The sequence below is a fragment of the Ornithorhynchus anatinus genome, chromosome 3 (genome assembly GCF_004115215.2).
Source record: "Ornithorhynchus anatinus isolate Pmale09 chromosome 3, mOrnAna1.pri.v4, whole genome shotgun sequence".
Lineage (NCBI taxonomy): Eukaryota > Metazoa > Chordata > Mammalia > Monotremata > Ornithorhynchidae > Ornithorhynchus > Ornithorhynchus anatinus.
Genome location: NC_041730.1, coordinates 14,357,708 through 14,382,735, shown reverse-complemented (window position 1 = coordinate 14,382,735; position 25,028 = coordinate 14,357,708). Strand labels below are relative to the sequence as shown.

Genomic DNA, 25,028 nt, shown 5'->3' with positions numbered 1-25,028 from the left:
AGTCAGAGGAACTGGGTTCTCATCCTGGCTCTGCCACTTGTCTGCTGTGTGACCTTGGGCAAGTCACTTCATTTCTCTTGGCCTCAGTTCCCTCATCTGTTAAATGGAGATTAAGATTGTGAGCTGCCTGGGAGATATGGACTGTGTCCAACCTGATTAGCTCGTATCCACAATAGTGCTGTGTATAGTGTCCGGCACAGAGTAAGCGCTTAACAAAAACCAATTAAAAAAAAAAGAATCCCCAATAGATGAGGAAACTGAGATGCAGAGAAGTGAAGTGACTTGACCGAGGTCATAAGCAGGCAAGTGGAGGAGCCAGGATTAGAACCTGGGTCTCCTGACTCCCAGGGTTGCCCTCTTTCAATTAGGCTAGGCTATTTCCCTTGGTCCCAGCTTTCAATGGCTCATAAAGCAGGCCAGACCCCCAGAAAGTCAATCAATCAATCAATCGTAAGCGGGGTACCCCAGAGGGTCCCCGGAACCTCCAAGCACACAGGCATGCCGGCACACAGAGGCCTTCCCTGATTTATCCCTCCTTTCCTCATCTCCCATTCCCTTCTGCGTCGCCCTGACTTGCTCCTTTTGTTCATCCTCCCCTCCCAGCTCCACAGCACTTATGTCCATATCTATCACTTATTTATAAATACTAATGTCTTTCTCCCCCTCTGGACTGTAAGGTCGCTGTGGACAGGGAACGTGTCTGTTTACTGTTATCATGTACTCTCCCAAACCTCTCTCGGGGTCACACCTGGAGAGTTTCCAGTCCTCTACCAGTCTCGACTAGGGGAGGGAGAGTCAAGCAGAGGCATATCTAATCCATTCCTAGCTTGGGTAGTGGGTAGAGAATGGAAGGCCATCTGCTCCAAGGCAAAACTCCCTTGTGCTGGGCAGAGGAGTCGAGGGAGGAGACTCATGTTTACTGCGCGGAAGGAGGCAATGGTAAACCGCTTCCAGATTTTGACCAAAAAAACTCTGTGGATCCACTACCAGAACGATTGCAGATGGTGGTGGGGCGTTCTGGGAGAGATGCGTCCATGGTGTCGCTATGGGTCGGGGACGACTGGACAGCGTGAGAAAAGACAAGACTCTCCCAAATGCTTAGTACAGTGCCCTGCACACAGTAAGTGCTCAATAAGTATGATTGACTGACTGACACACAGGGTGTCTCCAGCCCCCAGGAGGCTCAGGCACAAAGGCATGAAAGTGTGTGCCTGGCCCCAAGAAATCCCCAAACTAGCACCGGGGCCTATAAGTTAGGCTACTGTGTTTGCAGGAAGCCTAGAGCTAGGCCTGGGGCTGGGGCCTGCAGTTTGGGTTACTCATCTTAATAATAATAATAATAATAATAATAGTATTTGTTAAACACTTACTATGTGCCAGGAACTATACTAAGCGCTGAGGTAGATACAAGCAAATCGGATTGGACACAGTTCCTGTCCCATATGGGGCTCACAGTCTCGATCCCCATTTTACAGATGAGGTAACTGAGGCCCAGAGAAGCAAAGGGACTTGTTCAAAGTCACACAGCAGAAAAGTGGTGGAGCCGGGATTAGAACCCATGACCTTCTGACTCCCAGGCCCGAATATTGGCCATGCTGCTTCTCACCATCTTTCTCAACTCTTTCATCTGTAGGACAGCAGCGACCATTTGACCCCTAAGATAAAAGGGTAAACAACAAGAGATGCTGCTGCCCCTCTTTTGGAGAAAGGGGAACTTCTGGAAGCGTTGGAGTGACTTCCAGACATTCATTCATTCATTCATTCAATAGTATTTATTGAGCGCTTACTATGTGCAGAGCACTGTACTAAACGCTTGGAATGTACAAATCAGACATCCCTAGGCAGGGTGGGCTCCTAGAGAAGGGGCCCTCCTTGGCCTCAAATCAACGTACGTTGGCCCATCGGTGATGAGGGCAAGGATGTGGCTGAGGTCCAGCATGTAGGTCTCCAGGTCCGGGTAAGGCAGGCTGCGAGGCTCATGACGTTTCAGCATTTCCTTGTTGTCATAAACAAAGAGAATGCCCTCGTGCATCTTGACCACGTAGCCTAGGTTCTTATGAGCGTCTCGAAGGCAGTAAGGATTTTCTGTGGATTGTGGAGGCGGGTGGAACTCTGTAAAAGACAGTCCGACAAGTGAAAAAGAAGGGAAAAGCACGGAGAGATGGATCTATCATTGTGAGCCTCAGTCATCAACACCCAAAACTTCCTGAACCCCTCATCCTCTAGACCCTAAGCTCACTGTGGGCAGGGACTGTGTCTATCAACTCTCCCAAGCACTCAGTACCGTGCTCGGCACATAGTAAGCACTTGATAAATGTCGTTCTAGTGCTAACCTCACTGTGCCTCGATCTCAACTGCCTCACCCACCCCACCCCCGCCCACATCCTGCCTCTGGCCTGGAACACCCTCCCTCCTCAAATTCGACAGACAATTACTCTCCACCACTTCAAAGTCCTACTGAAGGCACACCTCCACCAAGAGGCCTTCTCAGACTAAGCTCCACTTTTCCTCATCTCCCACTCCCTTCTGTGTCAACCTGACTTGCACCCTTTGCTCTTCCCCCCCACCCCCACCCCACAGCACACACAAGTATCTATTTATCTATACATAGATATATAGATATCTGTCATTCTATTTATTTGTATTGATGTCTGTCTCCCCACCTCTGGACTCCAAGCTTATTGTGGGCAGGAAAGGTCACTGTTTATTGTTGTATTGTACTTTCCCAAGGGCTTAGTACAGAGCTCTGCACATAGTAAGCATTTAGATAGGATTGATTGACTGATTGAACCCTGCATAAGGATTTGGTGGATTGATTTTATTATTATTATCTCTTGGGCTGAGAGATTTATTAATAATAATGAAGCTCTTAGCCCAAGATATTAATAATAATGATTATTATTATTAATAAATTGCTTATCCCAAGGCTAACTAATTATTCCTCCCTCTGCTAATTACAATAATAATAGTAATAACAGTCATTGTATTTCTTAAGTCCTTACTATATGGCAAACTCTGTACTAAGCTCTGAGGCAGAACAATCAACTATATTTACTGAGCGCTGATTGTGTCTATATTTACTGAGCGCTGATTGTGTGGAGAGCACTGAGCTAAACGCTTGGGAGAGTATAATGCATCAGAGTTGGTAAACACATCCCCTGTTCACAACAAGTTTACAGTCTACAGGAATATGATAGGTCAGACATGGACCCCACACAAGGCTCACAATCTAAGTAAGAGGGAGAACAAGTGAGCCCGTTATTGGGTAAGGACTGTCTCTCTCTGTTGCCAAATTGTACTTTCCAAGTGCTTAGTACAATGCTCTGCACACAGTAGGTACTCAATAAATATGAATGAATGAACAAGTTATCAAATCCCCATTTTCCAGATGAGGAAATGAAGCCCAGAGATATTAAGTGACTTGTCCAAGGTCACAGAGAAGGCAAGTGTGAAGAGCCAAGTGGAATTAGAACCCAGGTCCTCTGACTTCCAGGCCTGGGCTCTTTCTGCCTAGACACACTCCTGCTACTGCTCCTTTTTTTCCGGCCTTCTCCCAGATGCACAAAGAGCTCATTTCGCCCTTCCCAGTTTATCCAGCCTGGGTTCCACAAAAGAATGACAAATAAAAATCAACATTTTTTTTTCACTTCTGGGTTACGACCAGCCCCAGCAAAGCCAGGACAGGCTGGAGGAGAGAGTTGATGGATTCTCTTCATAATAATAATAATAACTGTGGTATTTGTTAAGCGCTTACTATGTGCCAGGCTCTGTACTAAATGCTGGGGTGGACACAATCAAATCGGGTTGTATACAGTCCCTGTCCCAACTGGGGCTCACAGTTTCAATTCCCATTTTATAAATAAGGTAACTGAGGTCCAGAGAAGTGAAATGACTTGGCCAAAGTCACACAGCAGACAAGTGGTGGAGCCTGGATTAGAACACAGGACCTACTGACCCCCAGGCCCGTGCTCTATCCACTGAGCCATGCCTCCTCTCCTGTTAGATCTGTCTGTGCTTGGTTTTGAGGGAGGGGATCCTGGGTGAGTGAGATAAAGAGAGAGGGGAGGGAAATATTGCTCTAAGAAAAACTTGGGGTTTGCTTAGCCTGTCCAGGGGAGGATCAGGTGGGGACAGCTTTGGTAGGACGGGGGAGAGTGGGAAAATGTCATTAGTCTAGGCTACGATTTATTATTTTCCCAACATCCACACTAACCCCCATCCCTCTTTCTGTGGTCCCAAATCATCTCTCCATTAGCAGGCTCTGGTTCATTTTCCAATCTTAGCAAGGAAACGTGGTAAATCAATCAGTCAGTCATTTGGATTTAATAATTATGGTATTTGTTAAGCACTTAACTATGTCCCAGGCACTGTACTAAGCGGCGGGGTGGTTTACAAGCAGATCGGGTCGGACACAGTTTCCTGTCCCATTTGGGGCTCACAGTCTCAATCCCCATTTTACAGATGAGGTAACTGAGGCCCAGAGAAGTGAAGTGATTTGCCCAAAGTCACATAGCAGACAAGTGGAGGAGCTGGGATTAGAACCCATTACCTTCTGACTCTCAAGGCCCATGCTCTAGCCGCTATACCATGCTGCTTCTTATAATAATTATTATGGCATTTGTTAAGCGTTTACTATGTGCTGAGCACTGTTCTAAGCGCTGGGGTAGTTACAATATAATTGGGTTGTCCCAAGTGGGGCTCACATTCTTGATCCCCATTTTACAGATGAGGTAACTGAGGCACAGAGAAATGGTAAGTGGCTTGCCCAAGGTCACACAGCAGACAAGTGGCAGTTATTGAGAGCTGTACTAAAGAGCTTGGGAAAGTACAGTAGCATATTGTTGGTATGCGGACCTCGGCCCACAAGGAGCTAAATCAATCAGTCAATCAATCAATCAATGGTATTTATTGAGCGCTTACTAAATGCTTGGGAGAGTATAATGTAACAGAGTTTTTTTGTTGGTTTGGGGGGGGGCGTTTAATGGTATTTGTTAAGGGCTTTTATATGCAAGGCACTGTATGGAAGCACTAGAGTAGACAACAAACTGATCAAGTTGGACACAGTCTGTATCCCATATAAGGCTCACAATTTCAATCCCCATTTTACAGATGAAGTAACTTAGCCACTGAGAAGTTAAATGACCTAAGATCACCGAACAGACAAATGGCGGAGCCAGAATTAGAACCCAGGTCCTCTGACTCCCAGGCCTGTGCTCTTTCCACCAGGCGACGCTACTTCCCAGCAGATGGATATGCACATAAGTGCTGTGGGGCTGAGGGAGGGGTGAAAAAAACGTGCAAACCCAAGAATGAGGGCAATGCAGAAAGGAGTGGGAGAAGGGAAAATGAGGGCTTAGTCGGAAAAGGCCTCTTGGAAGAGATGTACTTTCAGTACGGCTTTAAAGGTGGGGAGACGGATGGTCTGTCGGATATGAAGAGGGAGGGCGTTCCAGGCCAGAGGCAGGATGTGGGCGAGGGGTCGGCGGCGAGATAGACGAGATCGAGGCAAGCCTTCTGTGAGATTATCTTTCAACTGTCTGGAGCAAGCAGCACATTTCATACATCGGGGAACACGTTTCCGAGAACCAACAGAAAGCAGATTTGGAAACATTTTCAGGGAACTGTGACTCTGGAAAACCCCACCAGAGGCCTGGGCCCCGAGACACAATGTATGGCCTAGTGGTATTTAAGCACTTACTATGTGCCAAGCACTGTTCTAAGTGCTGGAATAGATACAAGGTGATCAGGTTATACAGTCCCTGCCCAGAGTGGGACACACAGGCTCAATCCCCATTTTACAGTTGAGGTAACTGAGGCACAGAGAAGTAAAGTGACTTTCCCAAGGTCACACAGCAGACAAGTGGCAGAGCTGGATTAGAACCCACGACCTTCTGACCGCTCTATCCCCTACACCAGGTGCTAGTGGAGAGAGCACGGGCCTGGGTGTCAGAAGGTTGTGAGTTCTAGTCCTGGTTCCACCACTTGTCTGCTGCTGTGTAACCTTGGACGAGTCACTTCACTTCTCTCTGCTCCAGTTACCTCATCTGTAAAATGAGGATTAGGACTGTGATCCTTATGTGTGACAGGGACTGTGTCCCAACTGCTTATCTTGTATTAACCCCAGGGCTTAGAACAGTGCCTGGCACAGAGTAAGTACCTAAATACCAAAATGATTATGATTATTATTATTATCTATTTGAAAGCTATAAAATCACAGAGTCTGAAAAGGGAAGCAGCATGGTCTAGCGGATAGAGCACGAGCCTGGGAACCAGAGGACCTGGGCTCTAATCCTGGCTCCATCAAGGTCTGCTTTGTGACCTTGAATAAGTCACTTAAATTCTCTCTGCCTCAGTTTCTTCATCTGTAAAATGGGGACTATGACAGTGAGACACAGGCTGTGTCCATCCTGATTATATTGTATCTACTCCAGCACTTAGGACAGTGTCTGGCACATAGTAAACCCTTAACGAATACCATTAAATAAAAAAACCCTCCACTGACTTTCTGCTCCATTGTACCAGTATTTCAGATGTTCAACTCCGTCCTCAAACCCCCTGCCCCAACCTCCCGCTCACATCATCTCTTATCCCTAATAACCTGGGCCATTTACTTTATTAATAAAATTGAATCCATCAGGCATGATCTCCCTAAAATCTCTCCTGCTTCTCTCCAGCCCCTCCCTCCTCCTACCATCTTTCCCAGCAGTATCTCAAGAGGAAATTTCCTGCCTCCTCGGAAAATCTTCCCCTTCTACCGAGGGGCAGGGGGTTTGCGGAGAGAGTTAAACATCTAAAAAGGCTGGCGTGGGCCATGGGCATGGGAGTCAATAAGGATGGAGAAATAATGTTGCCGGGCAGAGGAAAGGACAAAGATGGGTGAGGATGAATTTGAGGTGGAAGATGTTGACCTGATGCCGGGATTTCCATCAGCAGCATTCTCCAGCTTGTTCACAGGAGCAGAGGGAACAAACTGAGGAGATGATTCAGGGTTACGGGTCATTGGTATGAAATTGGGGAAGGGACAGAGAGCGAGGGAGTTGAGTTCAGGGGAGAGTGTAGAGAGAACTGACAATTTGTGCACTGAGATCCTAAGGAAAATCTTATTTGAAAAGATGCCCCTCAGAAATATCCTGGTCTAGTGCAGTGCAAGTGCTTCGTACAGAGCTTTGCACACAGAAAGTGCTCAATAAATATTATTAATTGGTTGGTGAGAAGCAAAATACCTGTTGAATAATAATAATAATTATGGTACTTGTTAGGTGCTTACTATGTGCCAAGCACTGTTCAGAGCGCTGGGGTAGATACAAGTTAATCAGGTTGGATACAGTCCCTGTTCCACAGCTGTAATCCCCATTTGACTGATGAGGTTACTGAGGCCCAGAGAAGTGAAGTGACTTGCCCAAGGTGACACAGCAAAGGGGCAGGACCGGAATTAGAACCCAGATCCTTTTGACACCCAGGCCTGTGCTCAACCCATTAAACCACGTTGAAGTGTAATTTGCGTAAGCAGTTCTGCCTCCCTCTTCCCCAGCACCACCAGGCCTTGTCTCTAGCCAGCGAATATGTAACTTAATCTACCAAAACGCTTAATTAGGAGTTGAGATAAACCTCTCACTTAGGAGTTATCTTAAAGGACTTTGCCTGATTATCAGGTCATAGTACAAAATGCTCTAATCCTTCATGGAACAGAAGCCACTGGAGAGTAAGGAAAAGGCTTGTCACTCTTTCATGAAACAAGAGATAATAACAGTGTTTTACACATTTTGCTACTGATGGTTTTTCTGGTGAAAAGAGCTTGGGTCCTGGAGTTGGCTTGCTGAATCGATCAGTGGTATTCACTGAGTGCTTACTATGTGCAGAGCACTTTTTGATGGTATTTGTTAAGCCTTTACTATGTGCTACACTGTACTAAGCCCTGGGGAAGGAACAAGATAATCAGGTTGGACGTAGTCCCTGTCCCACGGGGGATTCACAATCTTAATCACTATTTTACAGATGAGGTAACTGAGGCGCAGAGAAGTGAAGTGACTTGCCCCAGGTCACACAGCAGAAAAGCGGCAGGGCCAGAATTAGAACACAGGTCCTCTGATTTCCAGACCCATGCTCTATCCACTACCCCACACTGCTCCTCTGTACATTTGGGAAAGTACAAGACAACAGAGTTGGCATATTGCACCGTGCCTCAGTTACCTCATCTTTAAAATGGGGATTAAGACTGTGAACCCTATGTGGGACAATTTGCTTGTATCCACCCCAGTGTTTAGTACAGTGCCTGGCACATAGTAAGTACTTAAAAAAAGCCATAATTATTCATTATTATATGAAATCCCTGCTCACAAGAAGATTACAGTTTACAGGGAAGAACTTGGAGTGAAAAAACAATGGCACTGTTTCTCCTTTTCGGTACAGGAGTTTACAGTCAACAGGGAAAAAATTGGAGTGAAAACATTTCACAGTTAATCCTTGCTGGGACCAATAAAGGTGAAATCCAGCCTATCCTTTACCTTAGCAGTTATCAATAAACCCTAGTCAGGATTGCATTGGGCCTCCGAGAAAGGATGGCATTTGCTGCACGATTTCTTCCTGTGAATCTTGCAATGGCTCTTTCCACTGAATCAGCTCCATGAGAAGTGGAAGGGGAATTCTTGGCCATATTTCTACAAGGGCCTTTCCCTTCATTGAGTGTTCCGTCACAAGTACACTGGGATGTCTGCCATTCATTCATTCATTCATTCAATCGTATTTATTGAGCGCTTACTGTGTGCAGAGCACTGTACTAAGCCCTTGGAAAGTACAATTAGGCAACTGATAGAGATAATCCCTACCCAACAACAGGCTCACAGTCTAAAAGGGGGAGGCAGACAACAAAACAAGTAGACAGGCATCACTACTATCAAAATAAATAAAATCATAGATAAATGCTCATCATTAATAAAATAGAGCAATAAATACGTACAAATATACACAAGTGCTGTGGGGAGGGGAAGGGGGTAGAGCAGAGGGAGGGAGTAGGGGAGACTGGGGAGGAGGGGCAGAGGGAAAGGGAGGGCTCAGTCTGGGAAGGCCTCCTGGAGGAGGTGAGCTCTCAACAGGGCTTTGAAGAGGGGAAGAGAATTAATTTGGCAGATGGAAGGAGGGAGGGCATTCCAGGTCAGAGGTAGGACGTGACCAGAGGTCGATGGTGGGACAGGCGAAAACGAGGCCCAGTGAGGAGATTAGAGGTGGAGGGAGCCACTTGTCTGCTGTGTGACCTTAGGCAAGACGCTTCACTTCTCTGGGCCTCAGTTACCTCATCTGTAAAATGGGGATTGAGACTGTGAGCCCCATGTGGGACAGGGGCTGTGTCCAACCCAATTTGCTTGAACCCATCCCAGAGCTTAGTACAGTACCTGGCACATAGTAAGCACTTAAGAAATACCATAACTATCATTATTATTATTATTGTAACACTCCTGGAACTCCCTTTGCCATGCAATCACTAAGTGAAATGAGGCTCAGAGGGATAAGACCTATTACCCATAACACCTAAGCACCTGCTGAGCTCAAACAATCAGTCATATTCACTGAGCACTGAGTGCAGAGCACTGTACTAAATGTTTGGAAAAGTACGATATAACAATATAACAGAGTGGGTAGACACGTTCCCTGTCCACAGTGAGTTTACAATCTAGAGAAGAATGACCTCGAGCAAGTCATGTAATCTCTTTAATCAATCTATCAGTAGTATTTAGTGAGTACTTCCTTGGTTCCTAGCACTGTACGAAGCGCTTCGAAGAGTCCAGCTGAACAGAGTTGGCAGATGTGCTCCCTGCCCGCAAGAAGCTTACAGTCTAAAGAGGAGTTTACAGTTCTCAGTTTCCTCATCTGTAAAATGGAGAAAAGATTCCTGCTCTCCCTCCCTCTGGGACCTTGAGCCCCATGTGGGACAGGGACTGCGTATAATTTGGTAATCCCACATCTACCCCAGGGCTCGGCTTCTAATAAGCGCTGAAACAATTACCATTATTATTAGGACATGGCATCGACTGTCAGAGAAAGAGGCCGGTGGGCAGGGTGGCTGAGAGAGGAACATGCGGGGAGAGAAAAAAAGAGGGTGGAGTCAGCGAAGGGGAGTTTGTTTAAGGATTTAGGATTATGCCTCTATGCCCACACTGCCAGGCCACTGAAGTGACTCGATTCCATGGGTTTCATCCTGAACTGAGGTGAACTGTACACTCGATTCAAACCCTCAGGGGCAAGCCCGGGCCTGAGGAATAGCCAGGATTCTCTCTCACACCTGGCCAAGTCTGTGATGAAGGGGTAAGCACCTCCTTTTACCCACCCTGCTCTCAGCAGGTGGGGTCGGAGGGCGCGGCTCTATGGAGTAATGGAACAGCCGCACACAGCCGCTCATTAAATCGAAACCACAGAGCCCTTCTTCATGCCAACCTAGGTGCTATTTTAAGTCTCCCAGCCTCATCTCTATCTCTCCCTTCTGGGTTTACGTGAGCTCAACTCTGAGGACTGCAAAACCAAGGCTAGTCATTTCAGGGCAAAATCCAACTGCTCTCTCTCCTTAATGTCCCTCCAACATCCCCTGCCCTGTGCCCTCCACCTCCCGTGCACTTTCATGTCTCTATTTTGGAGGATTCTACAGGGGTGTTTTCTATAGTAGTGGATAGGACATGGGCCTGAAAGTCAGAAGGTCACAGGTTCTAATCCCAGATCTACCACTTGTCTGCTGTGTGATCTTGGCAAGTCACTTCACTTCTTTGGGCCTCAGTTACTTCATCTGTAAAATGGGGATTGAGACTCTGAGCCCCACATAGGACAAGGACTGTGTCCATCCTGATTTGCTTGTATCCACCCCAGTGCTGGTACGTAGTAAGTGCTTAACAAATACCATAATTGTCATTATTATTATATTCTTTCAACCATATTTACTGAGCACTTACTATGTGCAAAGTACTGTACTAAATAGCAATAGCTTGATTTTTTGGTAGCATTTTCTTATAAAGAGCTGAAAATCCTTCTCACACACGACCCTATCGACCCAGTAGCTTGGCTTAGTGGAAAGAGCATGGGTCTGGGAGCCAGGGGACATTGGTCCTAATCCCCACTCTGCCACTTGCCTCCTGGGTGACCTTGAGCAAGTCACTTCAATTCTCTGGGCCTCAATTACCTCATCTGTAAAATGGTGACTAAATAGCCTCTTCTCCTTCCCCCTTAGATCGCCAGCCCCGTGTGCAATAGGGACTATGTCAGACCTGATTGTCCTGTAGCTACCCAGCACTTATTTCAGTACTTGGTGCAAGGTAAGAGCTTTACCAATACCACAACTATCATTATTATTACCCCTCCTACTTAGATTGGGTGCCCCTGTCCTCTCCCCCTCCCTTCAGGCTCGCATCTCCTCCTGCCTCCGGGACGTCTCCACCTGGATGTCGGCCCGCCACCTAAAACTCAACATGAGCAAGACCGAGCTCCTCATCTTCCCTCCCAAACCCGGTCCGCTCCCAGACTTCTCTATCACCGTGGATGGCACGACCATCCTTCCCGTCCCGCAGGCCCGCAATCTCGGTGTCATCCTTGACTCGTCCCTCTCGTTCACCCCACGCATCCTATCCGTTACCGAGACCTGCCGGTTTCACCTCTACAATATCGCCAAGATCCGCCCTTTCCTCTCCACCCAAACGGCTACCTTACTATTACAGGCTCTCGTTATATCCCGGCTAGACTACTGTGTCAGCCTTCTCTCTGACCTCCCTTCCTCCTCTCTCGCCCCGCTCCGGTCTATTCTTCACTCCGCTGCCCGGCTCATCTTCCTGCAGAAACGATCTGGGCACGTCACTCCCCTTCTTAAACAACTCCAGTGGTTGCCCATCGACCTCCGCTCCAAACAAAAACTCCTCACTCTAGGCTTCAAGGCTCTCCATCACCTTGCCCCTTCCTACCTCTCCTCCCTTCTCTCTTTCTACCGCCCACCCCGCACGCTCCGCTCCTCCGCCGCCCACCTCCTCGCCGTCCCTCGGTCTCGCCTATCCCGCCGTCGACCCCTGGGTCACGTCCTCCTGCGGTCCCGGAATGCCCTCCCTCCTCACCTCCGCCAAACTGATTCTCTTTCCCTCTTCAAAACCTTACTTAAAAATCACCTCCTCCAAGAGACATTCCCAGACTGAGCTCCTCTTCCCCCTCTACTCCCTCTGCCATCCCCCCTTTACCTCTCCGCAGCTAAAGCCTCATTTTCCCCTTTTTCCTCTGCTCCTCCACCTCTCCCTTCCCCTCCCCACAGCACTGTACTCGTCCGCTCGACTGTATATATTTTCGTTACCCTATTTATTTTGTTAATGAATTGTACATCGCCTCGATTCTATTTAGTCGCCATCGGTTTTTACGAGATGTTCTTCCCCTTGACGCTGTTTAGTGCCATCGTTCTTGTCTGTCCGTCTCCCCCGATTAGACTGTAAGCCCGTCAAACGGCAGGGACTGTCTCTATCTGTTGCCGACTTGTTCATCCCAAGCGCTTAGTACAGTGCTCTGCACATAGTAAGCGCTCAATAAATACTATTGAATGAATGAATGAATGCCCCGTATGGAACAGGGATTGTGTCTGACCTGATTATCTCCTCCAAGAGACCTTCCCTGACTAAGCCCCCATTTCCTCTTCTCCCACTCCCCTCCACATCATCCTGACTTTCTCCCTTTGTTCTTCACCCCCAGCCCCACAGTACTTACATACATATCTGTAATTCTTTACAGAACAGTGCTTGGCACATAGTAAGCACTTAAATACCAGCTTTTCAAAAATTTATATTAATACCTATCTCCCCCCTCTTTAGACTGTAAGCTTGTTATGAGCAGGGAATATGTCTTTTTTATTATACTGTACTCTCCCAAGCACTTAGTACAGTGTTCTGCACCCAATAAATATGATTGAATGATTGAATAAATGAATGATTATTTTGTGTCTTCCCTAGCACTTAGAACAGTGCTAAGCCCCTAGACAGTGCTTAATAAATACCACAATTATTATTATTACTACTACTGTTATTACTGTCTCATGAATACAGACGTCTCTGGGGTAATTTTCGCATTTTACAGGTGGGAAAATGGGGCTACAGAGAGATGCCATAACTTGCCCAGGGACAGTGAGAAAACCAGTGGTTCCCACCCCTCATATGGTATTCCCTTTTCCCAAGACCTTGCTAGAAACTATCACAGAAAATAGATTCAATCGTATGTCAGAAGAGACACCAAGCTCTTGTTGAATAATTGTTGAATAACCAGAATGGAACCTTTCAACTAGATTAAGGCAACTTCTTTGGAGGTTGGACACCACTGTCGTGGTGGTTCAACATGTCCCTGAATATTTACCATTAGGACCCAGAGGGTTTTTTATGGCTTTTGAAAGCGCTTACTGTGTGCCAGGCACTATTCTAAGCACTGGGGTAGATACAAGGTAATCTGGTTGGCCAGAGTCCCTGTCCCTCATGGGACTCCCAGTCTTAATCCCCATTTTACAGATGAGGTAACTGAGGCCCAAAGAAGTGAAGTGACTGGTCCAAGGCCACACGGCCTTGAATTTACACCAGTGCTTAGAACAGTGTCTGGAACATACTAAGTGCTTAATAAATGCCATTTTAAAAAGTTAGTTTACAGCCTAGAAAAGAGCAAGATATGTGAACTTTCACACTCTTACTCACTCATTCACTAGCAAGTTTCACAGTACATACAGCTCCTTCCCGGGCTAAACTTCATCTGCCAAATGCAGTTTCAAGGCCACACCTAAAACCAGAGCCCGTCACATACAAACAGTCTTTGGCAAACAGCTCCAGGAATGGAAAGGTTTTAGGGAACTCTGGGTTCTGTAAGCAGCCATCTCAGCCATCTCTCTGCCCAGTTCCGCAGTGGGTCCATCTCGGGATGAACCCGGGCCTAGCTTCCCCAACTCTCCAGACTGTGACCGCAGACCTGAGATGAGCCTGTCCTACCTGGAAGCACTTCACATGCATTTTTCCATTGTTCTTCCTGCCTGTTACACAAGTACTGGGCCGTGGTTCTCGGGAAACGATGGTATGCGAGTCTTGAATACTTCTCTCGGATCAGCAGGGCTTTTGCGAGGCTTTTAGCAGCCTGTTCGTAATCATCCACGGTAATCTACGGGAAAACGGTGTGTGATTAGTAATGCGGAGAGAGGCCGTGGGACGGGGGAACTGAGGGAACCGCAAATTGCGGGTGATTTCCCCTGCTAGGACTACCCCCGAAGGATAAAAGAATTGCCACTTTAACTCTAGCTTAAAAACATTTTTCAATCAGGAATAAATCACCCCTGCTGAAAAAGAAATGAAGCCCAACTAATTTCCTGCTAGTTGTTTTTTAATGGTATTTGGTAAGTGCTTCATTATGTGTCAAGCACCGTTCTGAGCGGTGGGGTAGATACAAGCTAATCAGGTGGGATACAGTTGCTGTCCCGGCTAGACTACTGTGTCAGCCTTCTCTCTGACCTCCCTTCCTCCTCTCTCGCCCCGCTCCGGTCTATTCTTCACTCCGCTGCCCGGCTCATCTTCCTGCAGAAACGATCTGGGCATGTCACTCCCCTTCTTAAACAACTCCAGTGGTTGCCTATCGACCTCCGCTCCAAACAAAAACTCCTCACTCTAGGCTTCAAGGCTCTCCATCACCTTGCCCCTTCCTACCTCTCCTCCCTTCTCTCTTTCTACCGCCCACCCCGCACGCTCCGCTCCTCTGCCGCCCACCTCCTCGCCGTCCCTCGGTCTCGCCTATCCCGCCGTCGACCCCTGGGTCACGTCCTCCCGCGGTCCTGGAACGCCCTCCCTCCTCACCTCCGCCAAACTGATTCTCTTTCCCTCTTCAAAACCTTACTTAAAAATCACCTCCTCCAAGAGGCCTTCCCAGACTGAGCTCCTCTTCCCCCTCTACTCCCTCTGCCATCCCCCCTTTACCTCTCCGCAGCTAAAGCCTCATTTTCCCCTTTTCCCTCTGCTCCTCCACCTCTCCCTTCCCCTCCCCACAGCACTGTACCCGTCCGCTCAACTGTATATATTTTCGTTACCCTATTTATTTTGTTAATGAATTGTACATCGCCTCGATTCTATTTAGTCGCCATCGGTTTTTACGAGATGTTCTTCCCCTTGACGCTGTTTAGTGCCATTGTTCTTGTCTGTCCGTCTCCCCCGATTAGACTGTAAGCCCGTCAAACGGCAGGGACTGTCTCTATCTGTTGCCGACTTGTTCATCCCAAGCGCTTAGTACAGTGCTCTGCACATAGTAAGCGCTCAATAAATACTATTGAATGAACGTCTAAGTAGGAGGAAGAACAGGGATTAAATCTCCATTTTGCAGTTGAGGAAACTGAGGCACAGAGAAGGGGAGTAACTTGCCCAAGGTCACACAGCAGACTAGGGGTAGAGCTGGAATTGGAACCCAGGTCCTCTAGTTCACAGTCCCATGCTTTATCTACTAGGTCACGCTGCTGCTGATGATGGTATTTGTTAAGCGCTTACTATGTGCCAAGCACTGTTCTTGTGCTGGGGCAGATACAAGATTTTCAGGTTGTCCCACAGGGGCTCACAGTCTTAATCCCCATTTTACAGATGAGGTCACTGAGGCCCAGAAAAGTGAGGTGACTTGCCCAAAGTTACACAGCTAAGTGGTGGAGCTGGGATTAGAACCCATGACCTCTGACTCCCAAGCCCGGGCTCTTTCCATTAAGTCACGCTGCTTCTCTACTATGTACCAGGCACTATACTAAGCATTGCTTCCCTGGTTGATGGAAACATATGGGCAGGGTAACAGGCATGCTTATGAACATTATCTCAGCTTCTTCCCTCACTCTAGGAAGGGCCTAGTAATGCTACGTGAAAAATAAACGCGACACGTTCAGCCCGCAAGGATTAAATCAAACATTATTCCGGTCAGGTTAGTCATTCAATTTCAGACTTTGGATTTTTACCACCTTCTCCCTTTCTTTTGAATTTTACCCCTAGGGCTTTGGGCACCGAAATCCCCAAGAACCGCAGCCAGATGAGTAACTGCCTGCTCACTTCTGTCCAATCCTTGGCCATTCACTCAAAGGACTGCTGGCCCAGAGAGCGGAGTGGTTGTGGCGTAGCAGATGGAGATAGGTGTAGGACCCGTGTCCTGAGCAAGCTGGCCCAATTGGGGTTGAGGGGGGGAAGAAAGGAGGAGAAAGGAAGGGGGAAAGGGAAGGGTGGGAGAGGAAGAGGTGGGGGAGGAAGGAAGGGGTGGGGGATGGAGTAGAGAGGAGGGTGGCACTTTTAAGGAAATGCTTATCTCTTCCATAGCCCCACCTTGCCCTGACCCTCCCCAGATCGTTTTCGGGGAACCTTTGAATGCAGTGTCCAGCCCTGCCCTGGGCTGGGTCTGGAGAGGAGCCAATTTCAGGGGTGGAATTACTCAGAAGTCAGAGAATTGAAGCAGCGTGGCCTAGTGGATAGAGCACTGGCCTGAGAATCGGAAGGATCTGGCTTCTAACTCCGGCTCTGCCACATATCTGCTGCGTAACCTTGGGCAAGTCACTTCACTTCTCTGTGTCTCAGTGAGCCCCATGTGGGACAAAGATGGTATCCAACCTCATTAGCATGTAACTACCCCAGTGCTTAGTACGTACCTGGAACATAGTAAGCGCTTAACTAATGCCACATTTTTTAGCTGACACCTCCCATCCAGTCTCTGCACTGCCGGATTTTCTCTGTACACAACAGCACTAGTTTTGCTGAAAAGGGTCACAAGTTCTGCTTGAAAGTCCCTAAGGTTTGGCCTTATCTGAGGATCTGTCCTCTCCTAAACCTTCCCTAGCTCTTAGTACGGGGCTCTGAGCGTAGTAAGCGCTCGATAAATACCGCTCATCCATTGATTAGTAGCTAGATGAGATGAAGGTAGTATAGGCACCCTGTCTCCCCTCCAAGAGGAACGCCAGAGGCCGTTTGTAGGAATTCAATAAATCAGTCAATGGTATTTATTGAGCATCTACTACTGCTGAATGCTGTACTAAGTACTTGGGGGAGTATCAATCAGTGGAATTTATTGAATGCTTACTGTGTGCAGAGCAGAGCACTAAGTGCTTGGGAGAGTACAGAATAACAGAGTCGGTAGACATGTTCCCTGCCCACAAGGAGCTTACAGTCTAGTGGGAGAGACAGGTATCAAAATAAATTACGGCTACGCATGCAAATGCAGAGGGGAGAGGGAGTAGGGGAGACTAGGGCTTAGTTGGGGAAGGCCTCTTGGAGGTGATGTGATTTTAATAAGGCTCTGAAGGAGAGGAGAATAGGGTCTGTCATATATAAAGGGGGAGGGCAATTCAGGCCAGAGGCAGAATGTGCACTAGGAATCGGTGACAAGATAGATGAGATCGAGGTACAGCGAGAAGCTTAGCATTAGAGGAGCGGAGTGTGCAGACCGGGTTGAGGTAGGAAAGCAGTGAGCTAAGGAAGGAGGAGGCAAGGGGATTAAGTGCTTTAAAGCCAGCGGTAAGGAGTTTCTGTTTAAGGTGGAGGAGGATGGGCAACTACTGCAGGTTCTTGAGGAGTGGGGAAACACAGACTGAAGGTTTTTTAGAAAAATTATCTGGGCAGCAGAAGGAAGCATGGACTGGAGTGGAGAGAGGCAGGAGGCAAGAGGGTCGGTGAAGAAGCAGATGCATTAGTCAAGTTGCTTTAGGAAAAGTGCTTGGATCAGCGTAGCAGCGATTTGGATGGAGAGGAAAAAGTGGATTTTAGTGATGTAGTGAATGTAGGCCTGTCAGGATTTGGCAACATTAATTGTTTGGGTTGAATTGTTGTATTGTACTTTCCCAAGTGTGTAGTATAGTGCTCTGCACACAGTAAGTGCTCAGTAAATACCATTGATTGATTACCTGATGATGGAGTGTGGAGTTGCAAACTCCCATGAACTTTTCCCCATTGATTGTACCTTCCTCCTGATTGGTCCTCTTCCAGTCATGCAATTGAGTAATAGTAATAGTACTTATGAAGCATTTATTGTGTGCAGAGCACAAACTACTTCACCTCGCTACTCTCCTACTACAACCCAGCCCACACACCTCGCTCCTCCAATGCTAACCTTCTCACGGTACCTCGATCTCTTCTATCTCGTCGCAGACCTCTGGCCCACATCCTGCCTCTGGCCTGGAACACCCACCCTCCTCACATCAGACAGACAATGACTCTCCCTAATTTCAAAGCCTTACTGAAGGTCCATCTCCTCCAAGAGGCCTTCCCTGATTAAGCCTCTTTTCCTTTTCTTCAGCTCTCTTCTGCATCACCTTGACTTGCACCCTTTACTCTTTCCCCCTCCCAGCCCAAGAGCACTTTCATTCATTCATTCAATCATATTTTTCATTCAATCATATTTAAGGGCTTACTGTGTGCACAGCACTGTACTAAATGCTTATGTACATGTCTGTAATTTATTTATATTCATGTCTGTCTCCCCTTCTAGACCGTAAGCTCGTTGTGGGTAGGGAATGCGTTTGTTTACTGTTATATCGTACCCTCCCAAGTGCTTACTACAGAACTCTGCACACAGTAAGCTCTCAATAAATATGATTGACTGATTGACTGACTAAACGTTGTGAGAGAACAGCAACATCTCTGTCCATTCTACAATCTTCGTGATTTTCTTCCACTACACTTTATTAAAGACTAAAGGACAGCACCCTGAAGTCGTCAGCTAGATGATGTGCGGTGAATTGAGAGTCCACCCTCTACATAAGTGTTAGAGAACTGTGCTGCATTCCTCCCAGCACCCTCTGCAGTGACAGATAATAATAATAATTGTGGTATTTGTTAAGCGCTTACTATGTACCCAGAACCGCACTATACACTGGGGTAGACACAAGCAAATTGGGCTGGACACGGTCCATGTCCCACATGGGGCTCACAGTCTTCACCCCCATTTTACAGATGAGGGAACTGAGGCTCAGAGAAGTGAAGTAACTTGCCCAAGGTCACCCAGCAGACAAGTGGCAGAGCTGGGATTAGAACCGGGGTGTCCTCTCAATCCTGGGCAGGCCAGTGTGGCCTAGTGGAAAGAGCACGGGCCTGGGAGTCAGAGAATCAGGGTTCTAATTCCAGCTCTGCCACTGGTCTGGTGGGTGACCTTGGGCTAGTCACTTCATTTCTTTGTGCCTTGGTTCCCTCATCTGTAAAATGGGGGTTAAATCCTTCTCCCTCCTACTTAGATTGTGAGCCCCAAGTGGGACAGGTACTGTGTCCAACCAGTTCATTTGTAACAAACAGTGCTTGGCACAAAAAAAAACACTTAACAAGTACCATACAAGAAATAAAATCTACACATAGAAAGCACTTAACAAGTACCATACAGGAAATAAAATCTACGTAAGCAGACGCGTTGAAAATAAACAGTGGCAAAATTCTGCCCTCTTAACTAGGAAAGACAGTCACAAAAGGTCTTGACAAAGGAATCCAAAAATGGAGGAAATAGAGTCTTACGTACTCAACAAGAGATTTTTTTCCAAGGAAAAGCAAGCTTTCTTGCAATTAACTACAAATATTATTAGATGATAATTTATCACCATCAAAATGGCCGTGTATTTCCTGCTTTCTCTTGAAGATATGAGTACACAAGTGCACGTTTACGTATGTGGCATGTGAAAACTACGCACTCCATCCAGGCCTTTGGGCTCGGGGGCCTGAAAAGAATTAGAGCAGCTTAATAAAATCTTACCCCCTGCCTGGTCTCAGTATAAATTTAATAACAGTGGTTCCATCCCTCAGGCTAATGCGGTTTATAACCTCAGTTATAATCAATACGATGCTAGTAAGGAAAGAACTGAGAAAAAAAAACGTTTCCTGGAGTTTTTGTGAACCTGTCTGCAGAAGCGACTTGACTTAGTGGAAAGAGCACGGGTCTGGGAGTCAGAGGACCTGGGTTCTAACCCCAACTCTGCCAATTGCTTGCTGTGTAACCTTGGGCAAGTCACTTTGCTTCTCTGTGCCTCAGTTTCCTCAACTGTAAAATGGGGATTCAATACCCACTCTTCTTCCTACTTAGATTGTGAGTCCCACAGGGGAAAGGGTCTGTTTCCAACAAGTAAACTCCCCTAGACTGTAGGCTCCTCTAGACTGTAAGCTCATTGTGGGCAGGGAACGTGTCTGTTATATTGTTCTATTGTAGTCAGTCAGCCAGTCAATTGTATTTATTGAGCACTTACTGTGTGCAGAGCACTGCATTAAGCACTTGGGAGAGTACAACAATATAACAGACACATTCCCTGCCCACTCTCCCAAGTCCTTAGTACAGTGCTCTGCACACAGTAAGTGCTCAATAAATATTACTGATAGATTGATGGATTACTCCAGCGGTGAGAACAGTACTTAATAATAACAATAATAATAATAAGTGTAGTATTTGTTAAATGCTTACTATGTGCCAGGCACCGTACTATGCACCGGGATAGATACAAGGTTAGGCACAGTCCCTGTCCCACCCTCGACTCACAGCCTTAATCCCCACTTTACAGATGAGGTAACTGAGGCCCAGAGAAGTGAAGTGACTTGCCCAAGGTCATACAGCAGACAAGTGGAGGGGCCGGGCATTTGAACCCAGTGCTTGACACATAGCTCTCTAGAGGGTGAGCTTGTTGTGGGCAGGGAATGTATTGGTTGCTATATTGTACTCTCCCAGGCACTTTGTAGACTGGTTTTGTACACAGTAAGTCTCAATGAATATGAATGAATGAATGAATGAATGAATGAATGAATAGTAAGCACTGAACAATGCCAGAGAAGAAACATGGTGTAGTGATGATGATGCCAAGCACTGTTCTAAACACTGGGGTACATACAAGGTAATCAGGTTGTCCCATGGGGGGCTCACAGTCTTAATCCCCATTTAACAGATGAGGTAACTGAGCCCCAGAGAAGTTAGGTGATTTGCCCAAAGTCACACAGCTGATAAGTGGCGGAGCCGGAATTAAAACCCACTAACTCTGACTCTCAAGCCCAGACTCTTTCCACTAAGCCACACTGCTTCCCTAGTGGATAGAGCATAGGCCTGGGAATCAGAAGGTCATGAGTTCTAATCCCGGCTCCACTCCTTGTCTGCTATGTGATTTGGGGCAAGTCACTTCACTTCTCTGTGCCTCAGTTACCTCATCAGTAAAATGGGAATTGAGACTGAGAGCCCCATGTGGGAGAGGGGACTGTGTCCAACCCAATTTGCTCGAATCTGCCCCAGCGCTTAGTACAGTGCCTGGCACATAGAAGCGCTTAACAAAATACCATCATCATTATTATTATTATTATTACCCTAATAAGAGAAGTAGACGCCTTACCCCGGCACAGTAATCTCCACTAATTGTGACCCGCTGAAACTCTGGCATGGCAAATGGCACCGGAGCAACCGGGCAGATGGCTCTGGCCAAGACCGGAGTGGCAGGAGAGGCGGTCGGACTGACGGACGGGGTTCCCTTCCAATCCTGCTTCCAGTCCTGCTGGCTCGGGATCTGCAGGGACAATGACTGGGACCGAATCATCTTGAAACTTTTCTTCCTAGGAGTCAACGACATGGAAACGGAACAGATCAGTGCTTAATCATGACGAGAAGCCTGACGGCATGGTGGATTAGCGGCCTGGTGATAAACCATCTCCATTAGCCGTTCGACCGGGTGATTTCGTGATGATGAATCGCTCGCGTCGGGTCTCCTACTAACGAGCCTGGAATTATTTACGTCGTCCGTCCCCGTCTCCTGTGTTTCTGTCGACTCTGTGGGACCACGTGTTCAAAATGTCTCCTGCTGTGTAGAATCGAGTTGAGCGAGGAGCACTTTCCGGCCTGCTCTCGTTCCAGGTACTTCAGTGACAATGTGGCTAGGGACAAGCATGGCGGAAAAATCACTACCTAAATGACAGCTACCCGAAACAACTGGCTGTCTGAATTTATACTAATTATGGTATCTGCTAAGCATTTACTATGTGCCAGGCACTGTACTAAGCACTGGGGTGGATATAAACAAATCAGGTTGGACACAGTCCCTCTCCCATGTGGGGCTCAGGGTCTCGATCCCCATTCTATAGATGAGGTAACTGAGGCCCAGAGAAGAGAAGTGACTTGCCCAAGGCTACACAGCAGGCGATGGATCAAAATAAGACACAGAGTGGCTGGACAAAATTAACGCTGCCTGTGACAGAGAGAGTCACATGTGTTTTTGAGCGGCTAGCCCATCACTGCACCACTGGAACCAGCCTTGATCCCCGTAAATTTGGACAGATGCAACTTTCTATCGCACCTCTCCTTCCTGGCTGTTTTGTACATGCGCGCTGGAAGCGGAGAGGGGGAGGAGTAGAACTCGAAGCTGCTGCCTAATAATAATAATAATAATGTTGGTATTTGTTAAGCGCTTACTATGTGCCGAGCACTGTTCTAAGCGCTGGGGTACATACAGGGGAATCAGGATGTCCCACGTGGGGCTCACAGTCTTAATCCCCATTTTACAGATGAGGTAACTGAGGCACAGAGAAGTTAAGTGACTTGCCCACAGTCACACAGCTGACAAGTGGCAGAGCTGGGATTCAAACTCATGACCTCTGACTCCAAAGCCCATGCTCTTTCCACTGAGCCAATAACCAGAGGGACATGGCCGCTGCATCCCGGATAGAGCCTGGCCTGGAAATCAGAAAGTCATAGGTTCTAATCCCTGCTCCGCCACTTGTCTGCTGTGTGGCCTTGGTCGAGTCACTTCACTTCTCTGGGCCTCAGTTCCCTCATCTGTAAAATGGGGCTTAAGACTGTGAGCCCCATGTGGGACGGGGACTGTGGTCAAACCACAGTGCTTAGTACAGTGCATGGCCCACAGTAAGCGCTTAACAAATGCCATCACTGTTATTATTATTATTATTAACTGTCCTTCCTGTGACATTTTAGGTAGGCTTCATCCATGGGTGCACACATGGTAGAAGAAATGAAGTCCATTTTACTAGACTCAAAATGAAGCAGCGTGACCGAGGGGAAAGAGCATGGGCCTGGGACCCAGAAAGGCTGCATTCTGTTTTTGGCTCTGCCACTTGCCTGCTGTGAGACATTGGGTAAGTCACTTAACTTCTCTGAGCCTCGGTTTCCTCATCTGGAAAATGGAGATTCAAAACCTGTTCTCCCTCCCCCTTATGCTGTAAGTCCAGGTGAGACAGGGGCAGAGTCCTACCTGATTATCTTTTATCTACCCCAACTCTGAAGACAGAGCTTTTAGCGCACTGTAAGTGCTTAACTAATACTACAATTATGATGCAAATGAAGTGGCCCTAGATACGGAAGCCAGAATCACTACAGTTGGAAGCAGCGTGGCGTAATGGATAGAACACCGGCCTGGTAGTCAAAAGGTTGTGGTTCTAATCCTGGCTCCGCTACTTGTCTGCCGTTTGACCTTTGGCAAGTCACTTCACTTCTCTAGGCCTCAGTTCCCTCATCTGTAAAATGGGGATTAAGACTGTGAGCTCCATGTAGGACAGGGACTGTGTCCAATCCGATTTGCCAACGCTTAGTACGGTGCCTGGCATGTTTAGACCGTGAGCCCGTTGTTGGGCAGGGATTGTCTCTATCTGTTACTGAATTGTACATTCCAAATGCTTAGTACAGTGCTCTGCACATAGTAAGCACTCAATAAATACGATTGAATGAATGAGTGAATTACAGTAAGCACTTAACAAATACCATGTGTGTGTGTGTGTATATATTTATATCTCGCTCTCTAAGGATTGGAGTGCCCTGATTTTTAGTCTTGTTCTTGTAATTAGTAAAGGCCAGGATGCGAATGATTGTGTTGGTGCAGTCTTGCAGATAACCACCAGTCCACATACCTTGAGCCAGTAACATTACGTGGTGATCTCTCTCCCCTATGTAGTCTCGCAATTCCTCCTGCCTTTAAGACATTTCTACTTGGATGTCTTCTTGTCACCTCAAACTTAACATGTCTAAAACAGAACTTATCGTCCCACCCAAACCCTATCCTCCCCAACTTTCCCACCACTGTAGACCACCATCCTTCCTGTCTCACAAGCCCGCAAGCTTGGTGTTATCCTTGACTTTTTCTCATTCAACTCACGTTTTCAATCCATCACTAAATCCTGTCAGTTTGGCCTTGACAACATCTCTAAAATCCACTCTTTTCTCTCCATCCAAATGGTTACCACATTAATCCAATCACTTATCCTATCCCGCCTCGATTACTCTATCAGCCTTCTTGCTGACCTCTCTGCCTCCTATCTCTTCTTGCTCCAGTTCACTTTTCACTCTGCTGCCCAGATCATTTTTCTACAAAAACGTTGAGGCCATATTTCCTCTGTCCTCAAGAAACTCCAGTGGTTGCCCACTTATCAGACAGAAGCTCCACATCAAACAGAAACTCATCAGTGACTTTAAAGTGCTCAATCACCTTGCCGCCTCTTACCTCACCTCACTACTCTCTTACTACAACTCTCCTCTAATGTTAACCTTCTCACTGTACCTCGATCTCGTCCATCTCACCCCGACTTCTCACCCTCATCCTGCCTTTGTCCTGGAACACCCCTCCCTCCTCAAATCTGACAATTACTCTCCCCCTGCTTCAAAGCCTCACTGAAGGCCCAGCTCCTCCAAGAGGTCTTCCCTGACTAAGCCCTCTTTTCCTTTTCTCCCTCTCCCCTATGAATCTTCCAGACTTGTTCCCTTCATTCAACCCCTCTCCAGCTCCATAGCTCTTATGTACATATCTGTAATTTATTTATTTATCAATGTCTTTCTCTCCCTCTAGACCGTAAGCTCACTGTGGGCAGGTAATGTGTCTGTTATATTGTTATACTGTACTCTCCCAAACACTTAGTACAGTGCTCTGCACACAATAAAAGCTACTACAATATAGCAATAAATAGACACAGTCCCTGCCCACAATGAGCTTACAGTCTAGAGATGAGTTTACAGTCCTTCCACCTGACAAACAGGATTCTGTGGTTAAATTGGCTAAGCCACTGCCCACAATCCCTAACCCCAGTCACCCAACTTTCCCCTCACCT

The 25,028-nt window shown here is 47.1% G+C and overlaps 1 protein-coding gene across 2 annotated transcripts in view; it reads right to left on the bottom strand.

Annotated features, from left to right (window-relative positions):
* AMPD3 (adenosine monophosphate deaminase 3) overlaps positions 1-25,028 on the bottom strand; it is a 108,785-nt gene that overhangs the window by 42,485 nt on the left and 41,272 nt on the right. For both annotated transcript variants that reach the window (XM_029059742.2, XM_029059741.2), the window contains exons 3-5: positions 21,320-21,536; positions 13,971-14,136; positions 1,893-2,112 (exon numbers count right to left, since the gene is read on the bottom strand). In XM_029059742.2, the coding sequence (XP_028915575.1) occupies positions 1,893-2,112; positions 13,971-14,136; positions 21,320-21,536 (603 nt within the window). The remainder of the gene's footprint in view (positions 1-1,892; positions 2,113-13,970; positions 14,137-21,319; positions 21,537-25,028) is intronic.